At 41.8% G+C, this 20,365-nt stretch overlaps 2 protein-coding genes across 3 annotated transcripts in view; both read right to left on the bottom strand.

Moving 5' to 3' along the window:
- The window catches only part of fbxo18 (F-box DNA helicase 1), an 85,654-nt gene extending 74,459 nt beyond the window's left edge, over positions 1–11,195 (bottom strand). For both annotated transcript variants that reach the window (XM_084330145.1, XM_084330146.1), the window contains exons 1-4: positions 11,066–11,195; positions 9,288–9,380; positions 2,163–2,330; positions 1,037–1,698 (exon numbers count right to left, since the gene is read on the bottom strand). In XM_084330145.1, the coding sequence (XP_084186271.1) occupies positions 1,037–1,698; positions 2,163–2,330; positions 9,288–9,306 (849 nt within the window). In that variant the 5' untranslated portion in view covers positions 9,307–9,380; positions 11,066–11,195. The remainder of the gene's footprint in view (positions 1–1,036; positions 1,699–2,162; positions 2,331–9,287; positions 9,381–11,065) is intronic.
- An 801-nt stretch (positions 11,196–11,996) lies between these two features.
- On the bottom strand, positions 11,997–20,297 carry nudt5 (nudix (nucleoside diphosphate linked moiety X)-type motif 5). The gene is made up of 9 exons (XM_084330167.1): positions 20,106–20,297; positions 19,634–19,707; positions 19,451–19,518; positions 18,618–18,670; positions 17,000–17,107; positions 15,029–15,124; positions 14,554–14,676; positions 13,944–13,997; positions 11,997–12,890 (listed from the first exon to the last, which is right to left on the bottom strand). The coding sequence occupies exons 1-9, from the start codon at positions 20,125–20,127 to the stop codon at positions 12,781–12,783; spliced, it is 708 nt and encodes a 235-aa protein (XP_084186293.1). The 5' UTR covers positions 20,128–20,297; the 3' UTR covers positions 11,997–12,780.
- Positions 20,298–20,365: the final 68 nt, after the last annotated feature.

The following is a 20,365-nucleotide window of genomic DNA, read 5'->3' as shown; positions in this document are numbered from 1 at the left end:
TCTGGGGAATTAACCGATAGAAAATGTATCGAAAATGTATCGAATCGAATCCTGGCCAATGAAGAGATTTCATGATGCATTGAATCGTTGCCTGAAGAATCGTAATCAAATCGAAGTGAGGTTACACCCCTAACAAATACCGTAGTAGGCCTCTCAATTCTTATAAAAAAAGTCCCGGATATACATAAACATTAATTGGCATAGATCTCTATAAGCGGCCCAATACATTGAGCACTTTAGGCACACACTGAAACCAGTAACATCACAAATATGAAGCAGGTAATTACCCATAAAAATAATAAACCTTTCATGGGGTTATTTACAATAATAATAATTCATTTTATTTCTAAAGCACTTTTCATTGTAAAACAAAGGTATGCAGAGTTTCTTGTACTCCTGATTAATGCAATGGTGTGTGTGTGTGTTGTGATGATCTCATTCAAGGAGCACTACAAGCGCACGCACACACACAGTTTGTTGTTTTTGTTCTATTAGTGATTTACACATTTTCTCAGTTGGTTCATTATAAAAGATACAAACCTGAAAACAAAAGCACTTAAATGTTAAATAAAAGGACCACAGTAATGAGGCAGGAACATATTTTCTTGCACTATAATAGTAAAATTGTTATTTAAAAAAGTACCTTGTTATTTTCACCTGTGCCCCTAGTGAAAAAGCTTAGCGTACAGCCCTGCACTACAGTCACACACACACTACAGTCTCACACACACTACAGTCACACACACACACACACACACACACACACACACACACACACACTACAGTCACACACTCACTACAGTCACACACACATGCTAGTCACACACACATGCTAGTCACACAAACACGCTACAGTCACACACACACACTACAGTCACACACACTACAGTCACACACACACAACAGTCACACACACACACACACACACACTACAGTCACACACATTCTACAGTCACAAACACACTACCGTTTTGTATTATACAAAATAATATATTATTGAGTGTGTGTCTGACCATCAGCATGTCTCCTCTCTGACCTTGGGGTGCAGGACGACGTCTCTCCAGCGGTGGCAGACCAGGGAGACGTGGCGGTAGAGGTCTTGGGCCGAAAGGGGGCTCAGCACCTGCCTCAGCACCTCCTCTGGCAGGTCCTCCGCGCGGCCCCGGGGCTCCAGCAGGCCCTTCCTGGTTCCCAAGAGCCCGTAGTGGGAGTCCGGGAGGGGCTCCACCTCCGCCACCTCCCACCTCGTCCTTGCCGGGCCCGGGTTCCGCTCGCCGGAAACGGAGGCGGCGCCATCGTCGTCGAAACCGCGCTCGAAGAAGTCGTCGTCGTCATCGCCGCCGAACATCTCCGCCGTCATTCCCTCCAGGTAGTCCAGCTCCTCCTCTGGCTCCTCCTTTAGGGGCGTAGCCAGCAGGCTCATGCTGTCCTCATCCTCGTCATCCTCCTCCTCTTGCATTTTTACCTCTTTTTTAGGCGTGAACAACAGGCTCATGCTGTCCTCATCATCATCCTCCTCCTCCTCCTCTTCCACCTTTACCTCCTTTTTAGGCGTGAGCGCTCCCCAGGGGCAGGGGGAGGAGGTGCAGGGCTGGGCCTGGGCGGATTTCTGGGGGCTGGTGCTGACCACTCCTGTCACTGCAAAGAAGGAGGCGATACCTCGCTGTTGCTTATTAGGACTCTCTGACAGTGACAACCCTGAGAGTGGCGGGAGACGGGAGGAGAACCAGAGAGAGAGAGAGACAGAGAGACATACAGAGACACACAGAGGAGACAGAGAGAGGCAGAGAGAGAGACACAGAGGAGAGACATGGAGAGAGACAGAGGAGAGACAGTGTGCAAAGGGACAAAAGACAGGAGATGCAGGAAACAGAGGAAAGAAACAAAACTCATCAACGAAAGCAAAATAGTGAAATATATAGGGTCATAAAGGGACATTTCACTTACTATATAAACAGTTAAAGAGAACAGAATCATACACTGCTGCATGCGATCAATGTGACTGATGTTTTGGCAAAGAGCCTTTTGATTAAAAACAGAGCAGGACTACGCAGTTTGATTCTCTTCACATACATCTGCTGGTAATCGGCACCTCTTTAACTTCATTTCAGCATTTGTGTGGTCTCCTATATGTATAATATCATGCATTTCACATGAATTACCAAATCTCTGTTTCTTGGGGGGTGTCCTGGGGTAGGATCCCCTGTAGGGGGCAATGTCTCGGCTGGTGTGGGGTGCAGCATAGGGCCGGGTGAGGGTACTGGTGCCTTCTGGACTCCTCCCCAGTTCATCACAGTCCGCTGCATCCAAGTGCCTTCTCTTGGCCTTCCCTGAACAAAACAAAGAAGGAGGAATGATCTCAAGTTCAAGTTCTATTATTTGTCAAATACACAACAATACAGGGGGCATTGCAGGTAATGACATTTTTGTGTTTCGAGCTCAGACTCAACAGTGCACAATTAAGAAACAACAATGAATACAAGAATGGTAACAATAAGTAGTAGTAGTAGTAGTAAGATCAAATCAAATATAAAAGGAGGTAAGATAAAATAAAAGTCAATTATTTACAGAAAGTGTCTTGCGTATAGTGTGCATGTTAACACATCCGGGGCCATTCACGTATATATACGTGATTGGGAGCCAGCGCTTGATGGCCAATCACGTATATATACGTTTTTAACTCGTTATTTCTTTTATTCGCTATTGCCATTCATAATTCATCGAGGCACCTTGTGCATGCTGTTCTGAGTGTGTCTGCGATTGCAGACGGTCAATACCGCCCCCTAACACATTGTGGCCGCTATTGCACTCCATTAGAAACCATGTATTTTTTTTCTGGGCCGAGCTGAGCCGTGTGGACGGGGTTTAAATACTCCGGCGAGGTAGCCTGTTACAGCGATATCACAACTAGCCCCCCCCCCCAAATGGCGATCAGATAATTGGATTCTTTTTTTTGCATTACATCAGAGACAAGGTAAGAACACTACCGGTATATATCAAATCTTGCGTTGATCTGATATTTTTTTCTCCCGCGATTGAAGCTGTGTGTGTGTGTGTGTGCCGTTGGTGGCAGGAGGGGGGGGTGGGGCACCGGTCTAAACCACATTTCATTCTTGCATGAGGAAGGATAATAACGATAATCTAGCATTGATTTCAGGATGATTAGATAATAATCAGGCGAAAAATGACAACGTGATAGTTGAAGTGGATTTCACTAAAACGCTATTATCGCGTCTTTTTACTCAGACGCACCCAAACTATACTCATATTCAAAACGGTATAAAACGGAAATGTACAGATGAAAATTTTTACAGTCTTCGTCCCTATGTTTGATAACGTAATGTTAATGTCTCCATATATAGGGCTCTACGCTATTCTCTCTCTCTCTCTCTCTCTCTCTCTCTCTCTCTCTCTCTCTCTCTCTTTCTTGCTGTCTCTCTGTGTGTGTCTCTCTCTCTCTCTCTCTCTCTCTCTCTCAAAAGAAATGCCTTTGAAAACAATATGTAAAGATATATAAGATGGTATATATATACACATATTGTTCACACTATGGTGAGGCATAAGACATGGTGTTTACACATTCAAGTGGTTAGGGCTGGGCGATATAACGATAACGATAATTATCGCAATATATTTTAATAATCGATATCGATCGTTAAACCCAGAGACAGTGGACAGACTTGTCTTTCTTGCCTGCAACTTAAAGTAATGGCTTTGCTTGTCCAAATGACAATACTGACCAAATTGAGATTTATTTTTCTCTTGTCCATTTATTTTGTTTGTTTTCTAATGTAAAATACAGTTTGAAACCATCTGTACACAGTAGGTTATGTGTGCTAGCAGAGCTAGTCTCCAGTCACGAGTCACGGTGCACATGTGCAGTGGTTTGTCCACCAAAAAAGCGCCAAAAGATAGAAAAGAAACTAGCAGAGCCAGAACTGTTCAACTCCCCTGGAGCCACAGCCAGCAGAGAAGCCGGTTTACTTTCGCTTTCAAACCAGCTGCAGCCTGAGAACTGGAGTGTGAGGGGCTGTAACACTAAAGATGGCGGCAACGACAAAGAATTGCTGCAAAATAAACATACATCTGTTGTTATATATATATATTTTTTTTTAAATACTAACTAATAACAATATCGATAATTATGGATATCGCGTGATATGATATTGTTATCGATATCGTTATCGCGATATAATTTTTGGCCATATCGCCCGGCCCAGCCCTACAAGTGGTTATAGTGTGACAGAGTATTTTCTGTTTTCCAAATAATAGATTCTTATCAAACTGGTGAACTACACGCCTGTAGCCCCTAAAGCTGCTAAAATACACATTTTGTTCACCCTTTTGTTTCTAGAAGTAGAGCAGGTTGGAAACCCTAAGTATTACTCTCCCCAAAACCAAGACTTCTCCCCAAGCAGAAACAATTCATGAGTAACGCATACCTACTCCCATTATGGGCGGTAAGTGTGTACACAAAGTTAAAACACAGATATACACATTCTCTCCTCAAGTAGATCGTTTTTTTTGGGGTTATCAATGAATAAAAAGATTTACATGTATTAACTCTAGAATTGCCACAGTTATCTACAATAGCAACGATAAAGAAGTGCCAACCACATATTATTATAATAATTCATCCAGTTTTCTTTTAAGTGTTTTGGTTAACACTTTGAGAGACACTCGCGGCTAATCTCGTGTTTACGATAGTTACGTTGAAAGCCACTCACGAGATTTCTCGGAATTATTATTATTTTTTTTTTTTTTAGCGATCTGAAATTATATTGCATCACGCGAGCCTACCCTAGCCTACCCAAGGGCCGCCGGCGATCAGATGTGAAAAAAGCACCCCCTATCGTCTCCCAGATGGTAAATCACCCTTTTGGAATGGACTCAATGAAAATGGATGGGGAAAAAAATATATTCCAGTCCACATTTCACTTCTCACCCATGCAGCCGGAGTACCAGAGTTCATTCAGGGGGCTCTGAGCCCCGCGGATCATGAGTTCTACTGTATACACGTTAGATCTATACTTATCGATTTTTTCTAATGGTGATCAGGAATTGGAATATACCAGTTGGATACCATCTGATGTCAGGTAAGGAATCTATGTTATCAGTGTTAGGATAATCAGACTCGTTTTCATGAAGATATAAGCTTTTTTGTGATATGTGCTCCAGCTGTTTCACTGTAAAATCCACGAGGAAATGAAAGCAGATATTATCAGTGCGCGCCTCGAACATGCGTGCGTGCACGTATACTATTGATCATCTAGCGTTTATTTGAAAACGATTCATAAATAGGCCGACAAATATCAACGTTCTGGAATATTCCAGTAAAAGGCGATTATCACAGAATGGGCTGTTTTTCACCTCAAAACGGGTGCTTTTCAAAATGCTCTCAAACGGAAATGAAGCGATAAAAAACCAATCTGCCTTGACAACACTGACTGGAAAATGATTATTTGATAAGCGACGGGCAGATTAGACACATAGCCATAATTTAAAACATAGATTAGGCGATATTAACGTTAACATTGGCGCCGATGGTGGCATTCAAGCACTAAGTCGTGCGCCCCCTAGTGGCACTGAAAGTGTTAATCAGAGTGTTTACCAATCGTATTATCGTTTTTTTTTGTTCCAAGTGTTATTTTTGATTACATCACTAACAAAATAATAAAAGAAAAAAGACAAATTTAATCAGATTAATCACTTTATTCAAATTGAGGATTTAGTTTGAGGATATACAATTTAAAAAAGAAAATGATTTTTTTTTTATTAAAAACGTTCGAACGTCCGTTCGAAAAACCCTGACGAAGTTTGAATCGCTTTATTCAAATTGAGGATTTAGTTTGAGGATATATAATAAAAAATAAAAAATAATTGTAGGGCGTAGGATGTATAGGGTTAGGGAATTTGTTCAGAGTCCTCTTAGGTGTTATAGGTGCCAGGAGTTTGGCCATATAGCTATTACGTGTAGGAAGGGGCAGAGGTGTGCTAGGTGTGGCGGGGAACATGAATATGGGAAGTGTGGAGAGGGAGTGCAGCTGAGATGTTGTAGTTGTGGTGGGGAGCATAGTGTAGCATTTAGGGGGTGTGAGGTGATGAAGAGGGAGGTCGCGGTTCAGAGAGTGAGAAGGGAGGGTATTACAGGGGAGGAAATTAGGCCACTTTACTGGCCAAATGCTAGTATTTTTTACGTTTGGCTGGTAAAAAAAATCAGATACCCGCCAGTTGGCTGGTAAGCCAAAAAGTTAGTTTCCTCCCCTGCTGGCGAGTATACAAAAAAATAAAACATTCTGCAATCACTGCACTGGCAAACGGTGCGCGTCTTCTGAGTGATCGCTTTAGTTGACAGTGCCACGAGAGCACTGCACAAGACCACCCGCGGACATATAATGTTTAATAAACGTTTGCGCAGTACTGGCCAACCCGCGGACATATAATAATAAAAGTCCCGCGGTACTAGGCTAGCCATCAGGAGCACTCGCAAACAGATAACGTTAAACACAGCAGAAGATGGAAAACAGACAGACTGACCAACGGGGAACTGCATCCAACCCTAGTACAACCCTCGAGTATAAGTTACTAAGGACACATTTAAATCACAGAGGTGTAATGTTAGTCTACTGGAACTGTATACAGTGGTTAGCTTCTAGTTAGCGTTTTAGCTATAGCTGCTTGCTAGCTAACGTTAGCCCCGTGTGCTCAAAGCAGCCAGCTAGGTGTATCTGTTATGACTATAATGTTTCCAAAAAAGCACCGGACTACGACGTAAGGTTAGACATTTTATTTCATGCTCAAAAGCCCCTGGCTTGCACATCGCAGTCACGAAAGGGGCTAGCTCAACCAGTGCACTGTGCACAACAGCACACCAACCCAACTGACGTTACCACAACACTTGACGGTACTTCACAGCACTGTCGTAAGACCACCGTGCTGTCTTAAAGGCACAGTGTGCCTACCCAGATGCATACACAATATTGACGCGGCTTGACATACAAAGAAGTAATTATCACAATTAGCAATTTTTTTTGTCTGGTAAAAAATCTGTTTGGCTGGTAAAAAAAATCAGATACTCGCCAGTTGGCTGGTAAGCCAAAAAGTTAGTTTCCTCCCCTGGAGGGTAAGTTATCGTATGCTGAGGCGGCTAGCAGGGTAGGACAGGGAAGTCAAGATAGGGTGCAGGGGGTTGGAGAAGGGCTCTTGGCAGAGAGGGTAGAGCAGGAGGATAGAGAGAGGGTAAGGGAGGAGAAATTTGATATTGTGGCCTTCGTGGCAGGGGTAGTTAATGGTATGGCAGAGGCTAAGGGTAGAACAGATAGGGTAAAGATGATTGTTAGGATAGCGGTTCAACATTTGGGAATGGAAGGTCTGAAATGGGAGGAGGTGGTCAAGGAATTGGATGAGGGGGTTGAGAGGGACCAAGCAGTCCAGAATAAGATCGCAGGGGGCAAGGAGTGTCTCGCAGAGGGGGGCTCAGACAGGAAGTAGCAGCATTAGCTGCACTCCAATGGACAATGTAGGGGATGACGGATTCCAGTAGACTGCGGGAAAAGAAGAAGAAGAAGAAGAAGAGCTCACTGCCGGAAATTCAAAAGAAGAAGAAGATCTCATTGTGCATCTTGAGACAGGATAGAATTAGACTGTCTATCCTACAACACACATAGACTGAAACCTGCATTTCTCAACCAAGGTGCCTTGCCTACAGTTTTGCTGTGGAAAGGTGAGTGTCCACAACAGCTAGCTAGCTGTTCTACTTGAATACTGAATGTTAATATTGAATCAGACAATATTGAATACTGAATGTTAATATCAGACCATATTAATACTGAATGTTAATTCAGGTTGACAGTTGACATCATTTGACAGTTGACAGGGGGCTGGCAAGTTGATTTAAAGATGTAGATAGGGAGAGGGAGAGAGAGCGAGACACACACACACACACACAGATAGATAGACACAGATATTCTCAGCCCCCCTTTCCTCTGAGCGTTCCCAGTGATGGCTTACTATGTGCGTGTGTGCGTGTGCAAACGGGACACACATCTGTGCAATAGCACACACCACCAAAGTCACTGGCTGGCCCACAGTGTGCGTGTAATATGTGCGTGCGCTAACTTCGCTAACGTTATCCCCCTCACATTAGCTGCCTCGCCGGATTCCTCTTTCTCCTCGTCTCTCTTTTGCTCAAAATAAAAATGAATGGGCTTCATGGCTGGCTGAATTATTTTTTTGGTCAATTTTCGAGGGCATTTTACCCCAAGCCCCCCTTAATTTCGAACCCTGTATTGAACACATCTGTACGTTTTTTTTTCCCCAAAAAAAATCATTGTTTTATATTTCTAATCAAGTAGTCAAAAGCATCATTTTTCTCCCTTTGGATTTCAGGCTGTTGGCCTGGCTCCGCCCATAAGCACTTTGAGTGACAGTCATCCACACAGTCTGCGACTGGCACAGAGAGAGATAGAGAGAGATTGAGGGGGATATTAATTAAATTCGCCGGGGGGGGGGGGGCATAATCCGACGGGACAATGCATTGGTAACTTGTTTCAAATGACAATATATACCTCTGTGATTATTATTGTACGGATCGGAATACGGGCGTGCGCGTGGGAGCATGCGCAAAGATATTACAGTGATTGCTAGTGCTCCCGACTGTGAGGGAGAGAGAGAGATAGAGAGGGGGAGAGAGAGATAGAGAGAGAGAGGGACACACAGAGCATTTACACACAACCTGTGTAAATGCTCCGTGTGTGAGAGAAGACGGGTCCCTCTCTCTCTCTATCGCTCTCTCTCCCTCGCTCGTTCTGTGCCTCGCAGTCAAAACCCGTTTGAGGAAGTGTCGGGTTACACTATGCGCTACAACCATAGAGGGGGCGTTACTGCAAATCAGTGCTATATTCACGTCAGCACGTCAAATCAGAACAGCTTAGTTGAGTGAGGGAAGATCTCGTGAACTCGAGACTAGACTGATGAGTCAATATGATAATTAACGACACAGACCACATTGATATAATCCCCAATTGCTAGGAAATAATGCTAAACACTGGAAAAAGCCATTTATAATGCACGGGACCTTTAACAGATTGCAGAATGGGTACAATACAGTGTGGCTCAATACAAACAATTGTTAGGGGGATGCAGACCAGAGAAAGACTTTCGTCTTGTTTACATCAGGGTCCTCCATTTTCAATTCATCATAACATTTATGACATACAGATATACAGTACTGTTTCATCCAGACATTCATGACATTATTCAAAGTTTCAAACCAGCTGGTGGCCTACCTTTGGTGGCCGACTCCATGCTTACTGTCCACAACGTGATATCATCCCCCTCTCCAATGAATAAAAGCAGGGCAGCATTCAAGGTGGTTGAGGCTAGAAGGTAAGTTTGCAACAGTTATTGGCAAGGTGCTCGGTTACTGCATTTATATATATATATAAATATATGCTTGCTAGTGGTTAACTTAACCCTTATGTGGTGTTAGGGTCTCCAGAGACCCGTTTCAAGGTTATAATATGTAATAACTTAACTACCATGTAGTTGATTTTATTAGAACAAGGCTTTATGATATCCCCCACAACACATATATAAGCACAGCAAAACTATGTTTCACCATTTTGAAAATTCTGAAGGTATCTGCAGAAAAAAAGGTACGACTGTGGTGTTAGGGTTATTCTTGACCTGGCAAGGTAAAACTATACTATAAAAATACTAAATATAAATAAATAAAATAATAAATATACTAAACTTTTTTTCAGAAGTTATATTCTAATATTGTTCTATTATAGTCAGAAAACATTATTATCTATGGGTTTCACATTTAGTATATTATGATTGAACAACCTCATTTTCATCTTAAAAATAAGGGACATGTGGGCGGCTACGTGGCGTAGTGGGCAAGGCGCTCGCCACGAATGACGGAGACGCTGGGCTTGCCTGTTCGAGCCCAGCGCTCCACATTGCTTTCAGTTTAGCTGGCCGTCCATACTAATACACATTGGCCGTATTAGGGGGTGGGAAACTGATGGGTGGGAATCGGGCGTTGTGGACAGCGACTCCTACAGGTCGGTTGGTGCGCCTGCGCAGTAGAATCAGGAAGTGTCGGGGGCAGTTACTCCTCGCCACTGAGAGATCGAGCTGCGCAGGTGAAAAGATGCGACTGCTGTTACCTCAAGTACCGGAGGGGACTTGTGCTATGTATGACTTAGTCCACATTGCAGCCGGCTTGTGGGAGGCAAGAAACAGCGTTCGTGACAGGGGAGGGTTGAATTGGATGATACGAAATTGGGATGGGAGAAAATATAGAAAATGGGAGAAAAAGTGGATCAAAAAAAATAAGGGACATGTGTCTCGGGGGCCATAAAATCAAATTACAATGGGATTATTGATTGATTGAGAACTTTATTAACAGATTGCAGAATGGGTACAGTACAGTACAGCTCAATACATACAATTGTTAAGGGGATGCAGACCAGAGAAAGACTTTCGTCTTGTTTCAAGTTGATTCAAGTTTACATCAGGGTCCCCCATTTTCAATTCATCATAACATGACACACACGACATACAGATACAGTACTAGTGCTATATCTATACATTTATGACATACCAGATTTGCAAATACAGTACTGTTTGTGATACAAAAAGTGTCCAGAAAAGAGTGTATATACATTTGACGTAGAAACTGTACATTGGAGGAGGTTGGGTAGGTGGGGTGGGGTTGGGTAGGGGACACAGTACATTGGAATACTGACAAAGCCATACTTGGTCATTTACTGTACAACTGGGTTAGGACATTTGTAGGGGCCAGTTTCGAATTGCATGTTAGTTAGGATGTAGTATTAACTATATTGAGTGATACTCCTTTCGTTTTAGTGGTCAGGACTGAGTTAGACCCCGGGTCAACATTGCCAATTCCTAACACAACATGAGGGTTAACAGGGACATACCATATTTACACTGGCTGGTCGGCGTTTAACCGTTTGCATGTAGTTAGCTAGCCAGTCTTGCTAACGTTTACGTGTCAAGCAACTCAACGGGTCGACTTGTGTTTATAACTTACTTTATTAAAGGGTTTATTCCGTCCAATGTGTTTGAAAGTAGGCAGTGTTCAGCAATGTCAACAAAGTTAGTCACCCACGCCGGGAGTAGGTTTGAAAAAGTTTCATTTTGTCCCAACACTTTGCTCTTCCTCCTCAGCTGTTGTGTACCACGTCTTCTTCTCGCCCACGTCGCACATTAAACGACGGGCTCCCCCTAGCGGTTTAAAATAACATTAAACGAATGAATGAATGAACGAACCTACTACTGTCTGTACCATGATGAATGAATGAATGAAAACTTTATTTAACAGATTGCAGAATGGGTACAATACAGTACGGCTCAATACATACAATTGTTAAGGGGATGCAGACCTGAGAAAGACGTTTGTCTTGTTTCCATCAGGGTCCCCCATTTTCAATTCATATAGACATATATGACATACATGACATACAGATAGTCAGTACTGCTACATCTATACATTTATGACATACCAGATTTGCAAATACAGTACTGTGTGTACTGTACCACAGTGTACCTTATACTACTACCTATCATGCTAATATCTATGTCTATATACTATTATGCACTCAGATTGTAACACTCAAGCTTGATATTATTTGACGAAAAATGCCACTGCCACTATATGAATTGAAAATGGGGGACCCTGATGGAAACAAGACAAACGTCTTTCTCAGGTCTGCATCCCCTTAACAATTGTATGTATTGAGCCGTACTGTATTGTACCCATTCTGCAATCTGTTAAATAAAGTTTTCATTCATTCATTCATTCACCCTTATCTACCCTTCCCGGTGACATGTTCACATCATGAATCACGACTCGTCTTAAACACTACACCATATTTTGTATCTATTTATTACAAAGATATTTGCACTACATGCATCCATACTTTTTTTTTTTAAGTTAGCATTTTGTACTTTAGTTTGTATATTGTTTTTACAGTTTGAAGCACATTCTCGGGGGGCTTATACAGAACCATGCATTTGACTGTAATGTACTTTATATGAGAGAAATAAAACAAAACTTGATCTGTAAGGTTAATTAGCTAAATAATCAAATGTAAATGTAAAAGGTTAGAGCAAGGCCTTTGAGTAAGATGACCCAGAGAATCAGTCAATTCGAGTTTATTTGACATAGCACATTTCATACAACAGGTAAAGGCAATCATTAAGTACGGTATTTTAGCACAATGAGTTTGGATGTACCCCGAGCGCAAATTCTTTCCAGTTGATCAGGATAACATCAAGGCACAACCTCCCGTATTGCTTTCGAATACAGTACCTCTACAGTGAAACAAATCGGTCGTCAGCAATGTAACAGTATAGGTTAGCATGGGTTAGGAATGTTCATACAATTAGGCATTATTCATTTAGCAATCTTATAACATTTTGATATTCTCATGGCAGCAGAAAACACATATTATAATCTCACAAAACCTTAGAATTTACCCCACTAGTGAAGTTGCATGCATTAAGGTGCACACTAGTTTAGTCCATATTGACAGCAAATAGCCGTGAATAATGTTCTCTTTTTTTTTGTATTACAAGTTAACAGATAAAACTGCGTAATGTTTGAATGCTTCTCAACTAGTGGCCGTTCCTCAAATCTCAAGCCACACCAGGAAGGATTCTCATTATTATTATTATTATTATTGGTCCGTTCCATATAGTGCAACAGAAGGACCGCGCGTCTCTCTCGCGGCGGTCTCCCTCCCTTCACTGTTTGAGCATGGGGAGTAAGTTTGGCTTCAGGAAGGCCTGGGCCATTCCCATGGCGTAGATGTAAACCTTAGAATCCACCACAATCTTCTCCTTCTTCATCAGCTCTGCGGGGATCAAACGGAATAAAAATCAACACACAAGTCTGATATTCACTACTACTAGTGAACGCGAACACGTGTTACGTCATAGTCTCGTAGATCACGTCAGAAATGTCTACGGTAAGATAAGATATTCCTTCATCGTCTTATACCATCATGCACTTTGCCACTAAATAATCTTCCTTGCCTATGTTACTACCTAGTATGCTAATATGCCTTTACAACTATGCTACTAGACTGTTTTGAAAGAGTTGTGCCCTTCCTGCCGACTTGTCGTACAGAACTTGTAAGTCGCTTTGGATAAAAGCGGTCAGCTAAATTACTAAATGTAAAATGTAAATGATTCCCTTAGGGAAATGAGGATGTCATAGCAGCATGGGGGAGAGGGGAGGTACACGTTATGGGCAGCGTCTATTCGAAGCCTAACCGGTTCATGCTTCCGCGTTCGCGTTTTGCGAATCTGATTGGCCACTGCCGTTTCTGGTGCGATCCGATTGGCCACTGACGTTTCTGGTCATGCGACATGTGCGTGCGCCCAATCGCGTGACGCGCCCATTTCCGCCTCGACCCAATGCCTAGTTTATCACTGGTTAAGCTTAGGCGACTCTTTCGAAGTTGGTTGAGGTTAGAGTTTGGAATCAGGGCTGGTGTTCTATCGCCCTGCTCTAAGACAAACTCTAACCTTAACCAACGTCGAAAGAGTGCCTAAGCTTAACTGGCGAAAGAACTTGCCGTCACACGATTGGTGCGACCAGAAACATCAGTGGCCAATCAGAGCGCAAAAACGCGAACGCGGAAGCATGAACCGGTTAGGCTTCGAATAGACGCGTATGGGCAGGGTAGAAAGACATAAATATAGGCAATACAATTTGATCAATAAGAAATATGAGAAAAATAAACAGTGTAAACTAAAAGATGAGGTACAGTATGCCCCATCGGTTATATTATACGTTATAATAAATATAGGCAATAAAACATTTGAATCTGAATATATACTATGAGTAAAGGAGTAAACAGTAAACACAATGTGGTGAAAGCTCCAAGTCAATAAGTCATTACCCTCTATTTTAATCTGGAATTCGTCAAGAGGCAGGAGAACGACTTCAACGAATTCTGACACACAAAAAAAAAGATAGGTTGTGATATACTGTACAACATACATCAGTTTAGTATATTACCAGTAGCTTGTAGATTCAAATATATTGTCATTATGCAGCACAAGTGCAGTACAGAGAAAATAAGTTAGCAAAAGAAGTTATCACATTTAATCACTTGTTAATGCACTTTACTGTTAGCTACATATTGCACTCTGGTTAGATGCAAACTTATTTTCGTTGTACTGTACTCATGCTGTATAATGACAATACATTTGAATATAATCCAACAACAATTTATTTATTCGCGATTTATTTTAAAAAGATTCACTACTACTATAACAATTCACTACTACCGATAATAATTATGATAAAAATAATAATACAAAAAAAAAAAAAAAAATATTTACCTCCATCACCTGGGGAAGGAAGAGATTAATCAAATTAGTTATTTTATTTAATTATTAATATAAGACATTTAAAACATCTCTTTGGCAGCCCAGAGGACATAAGGTGTGCTGAGTGAGTGAGTGAGTGAGTGAGTGAGTGAGTGAGCGAGCCCAGGGCCAGAGGACTGAAGGGAGTGGTCTTCTCACCCAGCTGTTGTGTGGGGGTGATGTTCTCCAAGTCGTCGCCCTCGATGTTGACCATGACGATCTGAGTGGTGCAGTTGGACAGCCCGGGATCCAGACAGGTCACTGGAGGAGGACAGAAGGACAGGAAGATGGTGGAAGTCAAGACCTGGGATCTTGAGAACACTCCCCCCCCCCCCCCCCCCCCGTCTGACCACAGCAGACTAGGGATGCACCGATACCACTCGATTCCAAGACCGAACACTGATCCGATCCATTACTTTTTAATGAACGGTATAAACGTGGACCCTAATTTCATTGGACAAAGAATTACTGAAATTATACAATAGATTTTTCTCCATTAGAGAGAGAGCTAACATGCCAATCAAGTCACTTTGCTTTTATTTCTGGCATGTTGGTATCAGGACTTTAGTATTAGGGAGTGTGTCAGTATTGGGTGGTGGGCGGTGTGTTTTACCTGGGGTGACTCCTACCACCTCTCCCTTGTAGCCCGTCTCCTCCTTTAGTTCTCTCAAGGCAGCCACCTCTGCACTCTCACCCTCATCTATCAGCCCTGCAGAGAGAGAAGCCCACTGTTAGAGGACACAGCCAAGAGAGAAGCCCACTGTTAGAATACACAGCCAAGAGAGAAGCCCACTGTTAGAATACACAGCCAAGAGAGAAACCCACTGTTAGAATACACAGCCAAGAGAGAAGCCCGCTGTTACCAGTAGGGCTCTGTACCGAATAGTTCGAAGCTTCGTTCATAATGTTGACATTCGAATTCTAAATCAACATTCGAATAAAGAAAATAATAGTAATCTTTGGTCTATTCATTCCGTTTAAACCAATGGGGTTTTTCTTCACAGTTGCAGATAAAGATTAGAAAGTTAAAGAAAGTTGATTTAATAAAAAAGAAAAACTCAATCAGATTAATCACTTCATTCAAATTGAGGATTTAGTTTGAGGATATAATAAAAAATTAAATATGACGACAGACATTCAAAGCTTCGTTCGCATACTTCAATAGAAGCTTCAAATGTAATTTTTTTTTTAAATAATGACATTCGGTACAGCCCTAGTTACCAGAGTACACAGCCAAGAGAGAAACGTCAAGGGACCCAAAATAGTATAATGAAGAGGAAAAACACACACACAGATAAGACCTTCAATGTTTGACATTATTTCATGATGGTACTTATTTTTTCTTTCTTTCTCGTTGTGAAGGAGAGACTCCTTCATATACCCACGTTTTTATTGTAAATGTTATTGTAAATAGTTTAAGCAAGTTTGTAGGCTATACGTCTGGTTTGTCATTCACTATATTCACCCGTCGCAATAATTCCGCGCTACATTCTTTTCAAACCATAAAACGGTAACCAAACGCGTCTCGTTTGTCAGGAGTTAATTGATACAGGTGTTCCTGATTAGTTGATCAACCAAGCCTGGATTTAAAACCAGGTGTGTTCATGGTGAGTGCTTTTTCTTTTAAGATTAGATTTGTATTGTCATCATACAGCACAAGTACAGTACAACGAAAAGACGTTTGACATCCAACCATAGTGCAAATGTAGCAGTAAAGTGCAATAGTAATATACAATGTACAGGTGATTAAACTGAGTATAAAATATATAAATTAGTATTAGGAGTGTAGTGATAATCAGATGCATGTACACAGTAGTATAATTGTAGTTTTATTCTTTTGCATAGTACCTGCCAAGGGATGTGTTTGTAACTTGCTTTTTATGGACATTAATTACTATTTTTGTAGGAATGCAGGTCATTGTGTTTTGCACTTTTAGTGCACAATGTGGCCAGCTTTTTCACAATTTAGCTATTTTTTCAATGGCATTTTTTTTAAATTAATTCAATAGGTTACAGTGGAGATTGACAGAGGAGAGAAAGGTGAAGTAGTGACTGGTGTCGTGAGCTTGCATTGAACTCCATCGTCACGTGACATTGGAAGCACAGTAGATGGAGGATAGACTAGCCTATGAGCTACGAGATCAGCCTGCAATGCAATACAGGTGCAGCTCAATAAATTAGAATATCGTGGAAAAGTTATTTTATTTCAGTAATTCAATTCAAAAAGCGAAACTCATAGATTAGATTCATTACACACAACGTGAAATATTTCAAGCCTTTATTTGTTTTAATTTTGATGATTATGGCTTACATCTCATGAAAGCCCAAAATTCTCTATCTCAGAAAGGTTGAATATTACATAAGACATAAATAATTTTATATATAAATGTCAGCCTTCTAAAAAGTATGTTCATGTATGTTCACTCAGTACTTGGTTGGGGCTCCTTTTGCACAATTTACTACAGCTAAATATATTGACTTTTCCACAATATTCTAATGTATTGAGCTGCACCTGTATAACAGACAATATATTATACACCCATATAACATGTCTGATTAAAAAGCAACCGCGAAACCCTCTGACCTGCTGGGAACTCCAACGTGTGACATCCCATAGGTGGCCGGAACTGCTTCACCATGACGATGCAGTCTCTGTGGAGGGTCTTCTTCAGAATGGCAATTATTCCCACACCTGGAAAGATCAAAATAAACATTGAACAAAAAATCTTCGCAAAGAAGATTTGGCAAATTTTACATGAACGCAACCCACATACTCTGCTGTGCTGCTCATCCCACAAATGCATGATCCTTACAAATGGGGCACCATGCCCAGCTCTCGGCATTGCTACCAGCTTGGCTGGTCGTTCATACTAACACAATTGGCAGTGTTAGGGGTGGTAAAGCTGGTGGGTGGGTCCTGGTCGTTGTAAACAGCGACTCCTACAGTTCGGTCGGGGCGCCTGCTCAGCGAGGAAAGGATCTAAGGGGGGTAGTGTGATCCTTCCACATGTTACACCCTCTCAGTGAGAGTCCGCGCTGCCAGGTGAAAAGAAGCGGTTGATTGGCTACACATGTGTCGGAGGAAGCATGAGATAGCCTCCACTCTCCCAGACCGACCGTAGGGGGTAGGTGCGCAGCGACCAGGAAGGGGATTGGGAATTGGCATAACGACTAACATTGGGATGGGAGAAAAACGGAGGAAAAAGGAGGGGGAAAAAGATTAAAAAAAAAAATATCTCGAATAATAAATAGAAAAAAGGGAAATAAACAGGCTTTCCAATGGTATAAAATGTGTTGCCAAGAAGCATCGTTACAACAGAGAAACAATCTACCAAACACACATTTATTTTTTGATATTTAAAGTTTTTTTTATTTTTCTCAAACAAGACAATACAATAACAATAACAACAAGGGGCGGGGGGGGGGGGGGGGGTTGCAGAGCGTTACAAAGGTTCAGTACACAAATTTATTCCAGATAGTGATCTAATAAAGTTCAGGGGACCTTGAAGGCCATCGGGCCTATCACTCTCTTGAAGAGACAGAGCAGCCTGTTCCATCGATAGCAAGTCCATGAAGTCCTTGCGCCAGTTCTCCATACTGAAGCAGTTCGGTTTGCGTTCTTTGCAGTTCATTAAAATAATCCGTTTGCATGCTAGAAAAGCCAGTGCTACAGTATTATTTACAATCTTTGCTTGAGCAGTGACCATTTTTACACCCAATATACACATTATAGGGCAAGGATTAATGTCAATTTGGAGAGTAACTGACAGGTCCTCAGCAATGTCCAACCAAAATGTCCTAACAAGCGGGCAGTGCCACAGCAAGTGCATGAGCGTACCCTCTACTCCACACCCATGCCAGCACAATTTGGGTAGGGTGTGATTATTCAATGTACAGGGTGTTATATAGGCCCTGTGTAGTATCTTTAATTGTATAATTTTATATCTAACACATTTTGATATTTTTGTACTATTCCTAAGTGCTGCTTCCCATTGTGTTTCAGATATGGGTATACCCATGTCTCGCTCCCATTGGACCAAACACACATTTATGAATGTTCTGTTCGATGTTTAGCTCTTCGACAAAAGGTCAAGTTCAAGTTTGTTTATTATTAGTCACAACAAAATACAGGATACTTTATGATGAAATGTTTGTTTCGGTTTCTCGTCATGTGTTTGATTGAAGTATTCATGAACACTCACCGTCTGTGTCTGTGTTGGTCGGTCTCGTCGTCCTCTTCGCAGTCTCCCAGGTTCTGATGAGACGAGAGGGGGACATGGCGTGATGGGGCAGAGGCTGCGTTCACACTGTGAGCCTTAGTGCTCAATTCACATTTATTGCTCAGATCTGATTTCTTTTGTGGCCAATATCAAATTCCAGTGTGAACTGACCCACATGCACATATTCCTTTGCTTGTATAGAAGTAACAACCCCAAATAATATGGTAAACACCTCACTGTCCCTCCACAGTCCACACTGACCACCACCTCCATGTTTGTATTCACAGAGTGACTCTCTCTCACCAGTGCAGAATTGTGATGAATGTCAATCTGACATGACTGTTCAGACTGAGGTCACATTGCAAATAAATCAGTTAGTTAGGACCAGATATGAAAGTGGTGGGAGACTGACAGTGGCTCAGGAGGTAGAGCGGCAGTCTGGTAATCTGAAGGTTCCCCGTTTGATTCCGGTTCCTCCCGGCGAAGTGTCCTTGAGCAAGACACTTAAACCCCTAATTGCTCCCCATGAGCAGGTTGGCACCTTGCGTGGTTGCCTCTGCCATCTATGTATGAATGTGATGCATAAGTTGTTGTAAAGTTGGATAAATGCAGTCCATTTGGCTCAAATCAGAATTGAAAAGATCAGATTCCATGCGATTTGTGTTGTTGACAGACACTGTCATGAAAGAATCAGATCTGAGTCACATATGAGCAAAACAATTTAATCTGATTTGTCCCGTTCGCCTGCAGTGTGAATGTAGCCGGGGAGGCTTTCAGATCAACTCAAATGATGTAATGTAGTTCTGTGTGTGTACCTTGTGTTTCCAGCGGGGTCCACGTAGGTGGTGTTTTCAAGTTTCACCCATTTCCCTGCGGTTATGACCTGTCAAACAAAAACCACCCAATCCAAAACGAGTCGACATCAAAGCAAACAAAACCATCCAATCGAAATTATTTGACACCAGGCATTTACACAATACCAAAAAACATGAGTTTACCTCCTCTTTCACAATGCGAGGGACGCCCGTCCCCTTGGTAAGATCAATCCCACTCATGTTCCCAAATTGTACAACTAAAAAAGAAAAAAGTCGATCAGATAGTGGGATAACAGACAGTCTTACGTTTACTCTCTTTATGCCAATCACGCGTGAATGCTACGCAATCCACAGTATGAGCACGCAGGATGAGTAAGTAAGCTTCTAAATCCACTATTATTTGATGATATACCGGTAGGCCTACGATTTCTAATCGGATAATTTCATCAAGCATCGACCTGCACACACAGTAAATGCAACAAAGCTTTTTTTCCCTAGCTTGGATATACAAGCCGGTCCATTGCATCCAAAATAATAATAATAATCTGTATTCGATAATAAACGACCGCTACTTTGAGTTTCAACCGGATCTGTTTTCGTTTAAAAAGAAAATAAAGTAAATTAAAAAACAAAAAAAACAGTAGTCGCTACTCACGTGAAAGCCGCTCACCACTCATTTAAGGCACAGTCACCAGCGTGTGTTTCGCACAAATACACCCCCCCTCTGAAAATATCGAAATAAATATCTGAGTGGACTATTGTGGCTAGAAAAAAAACACGACAACAACGCTCTTATGATTATTGTCTATCATTAGCGTTTGTACAGATAACAGTATATTGTGCTCCAACGATACAGCCACTGGATGGGACCGAACGTGTAACAACATCTAAGAGGGAGGTATTTACTGATGGACA

This window comes from Notolepis coatsorum, assembly GCF_963971535.1.
Source record: "Notolepis coatsorum genome assembly, chromosome: 15".
Lineage (NCBI taxonomy): Eukaryota > Metazoa > Chordata > Actinopteri > Aulopiformes > Paralepididae > Notolepis > Notolepis coatsorum.
Note: the sequence above shows the minus strand (reverse complement) of the source record. Positions and strands in the feature narration are given on the sequence as shown.

Coding starts and splice junctions, on each gene's coding strand:
- nudt5 (XM_084330167.1), bottom strand. CDS start 20,127: ATGAGTGGTGAGCGGCTTTCAC. Junction 15,125..16,999: donor CACGTTGGAGTTCCCAGCAG/GTCAGAGGGTTT, acceptor CTCTCTCTGCAG/GGCTGATAGATGAGGGTGAG. Junction 12,891..13,943: donor ATTCCAGATTAAAATAGAGG/GTAATGACTTAT, acceptor TGATCCCCGCAG/AGCTGATGAAGAAGGAGAAG.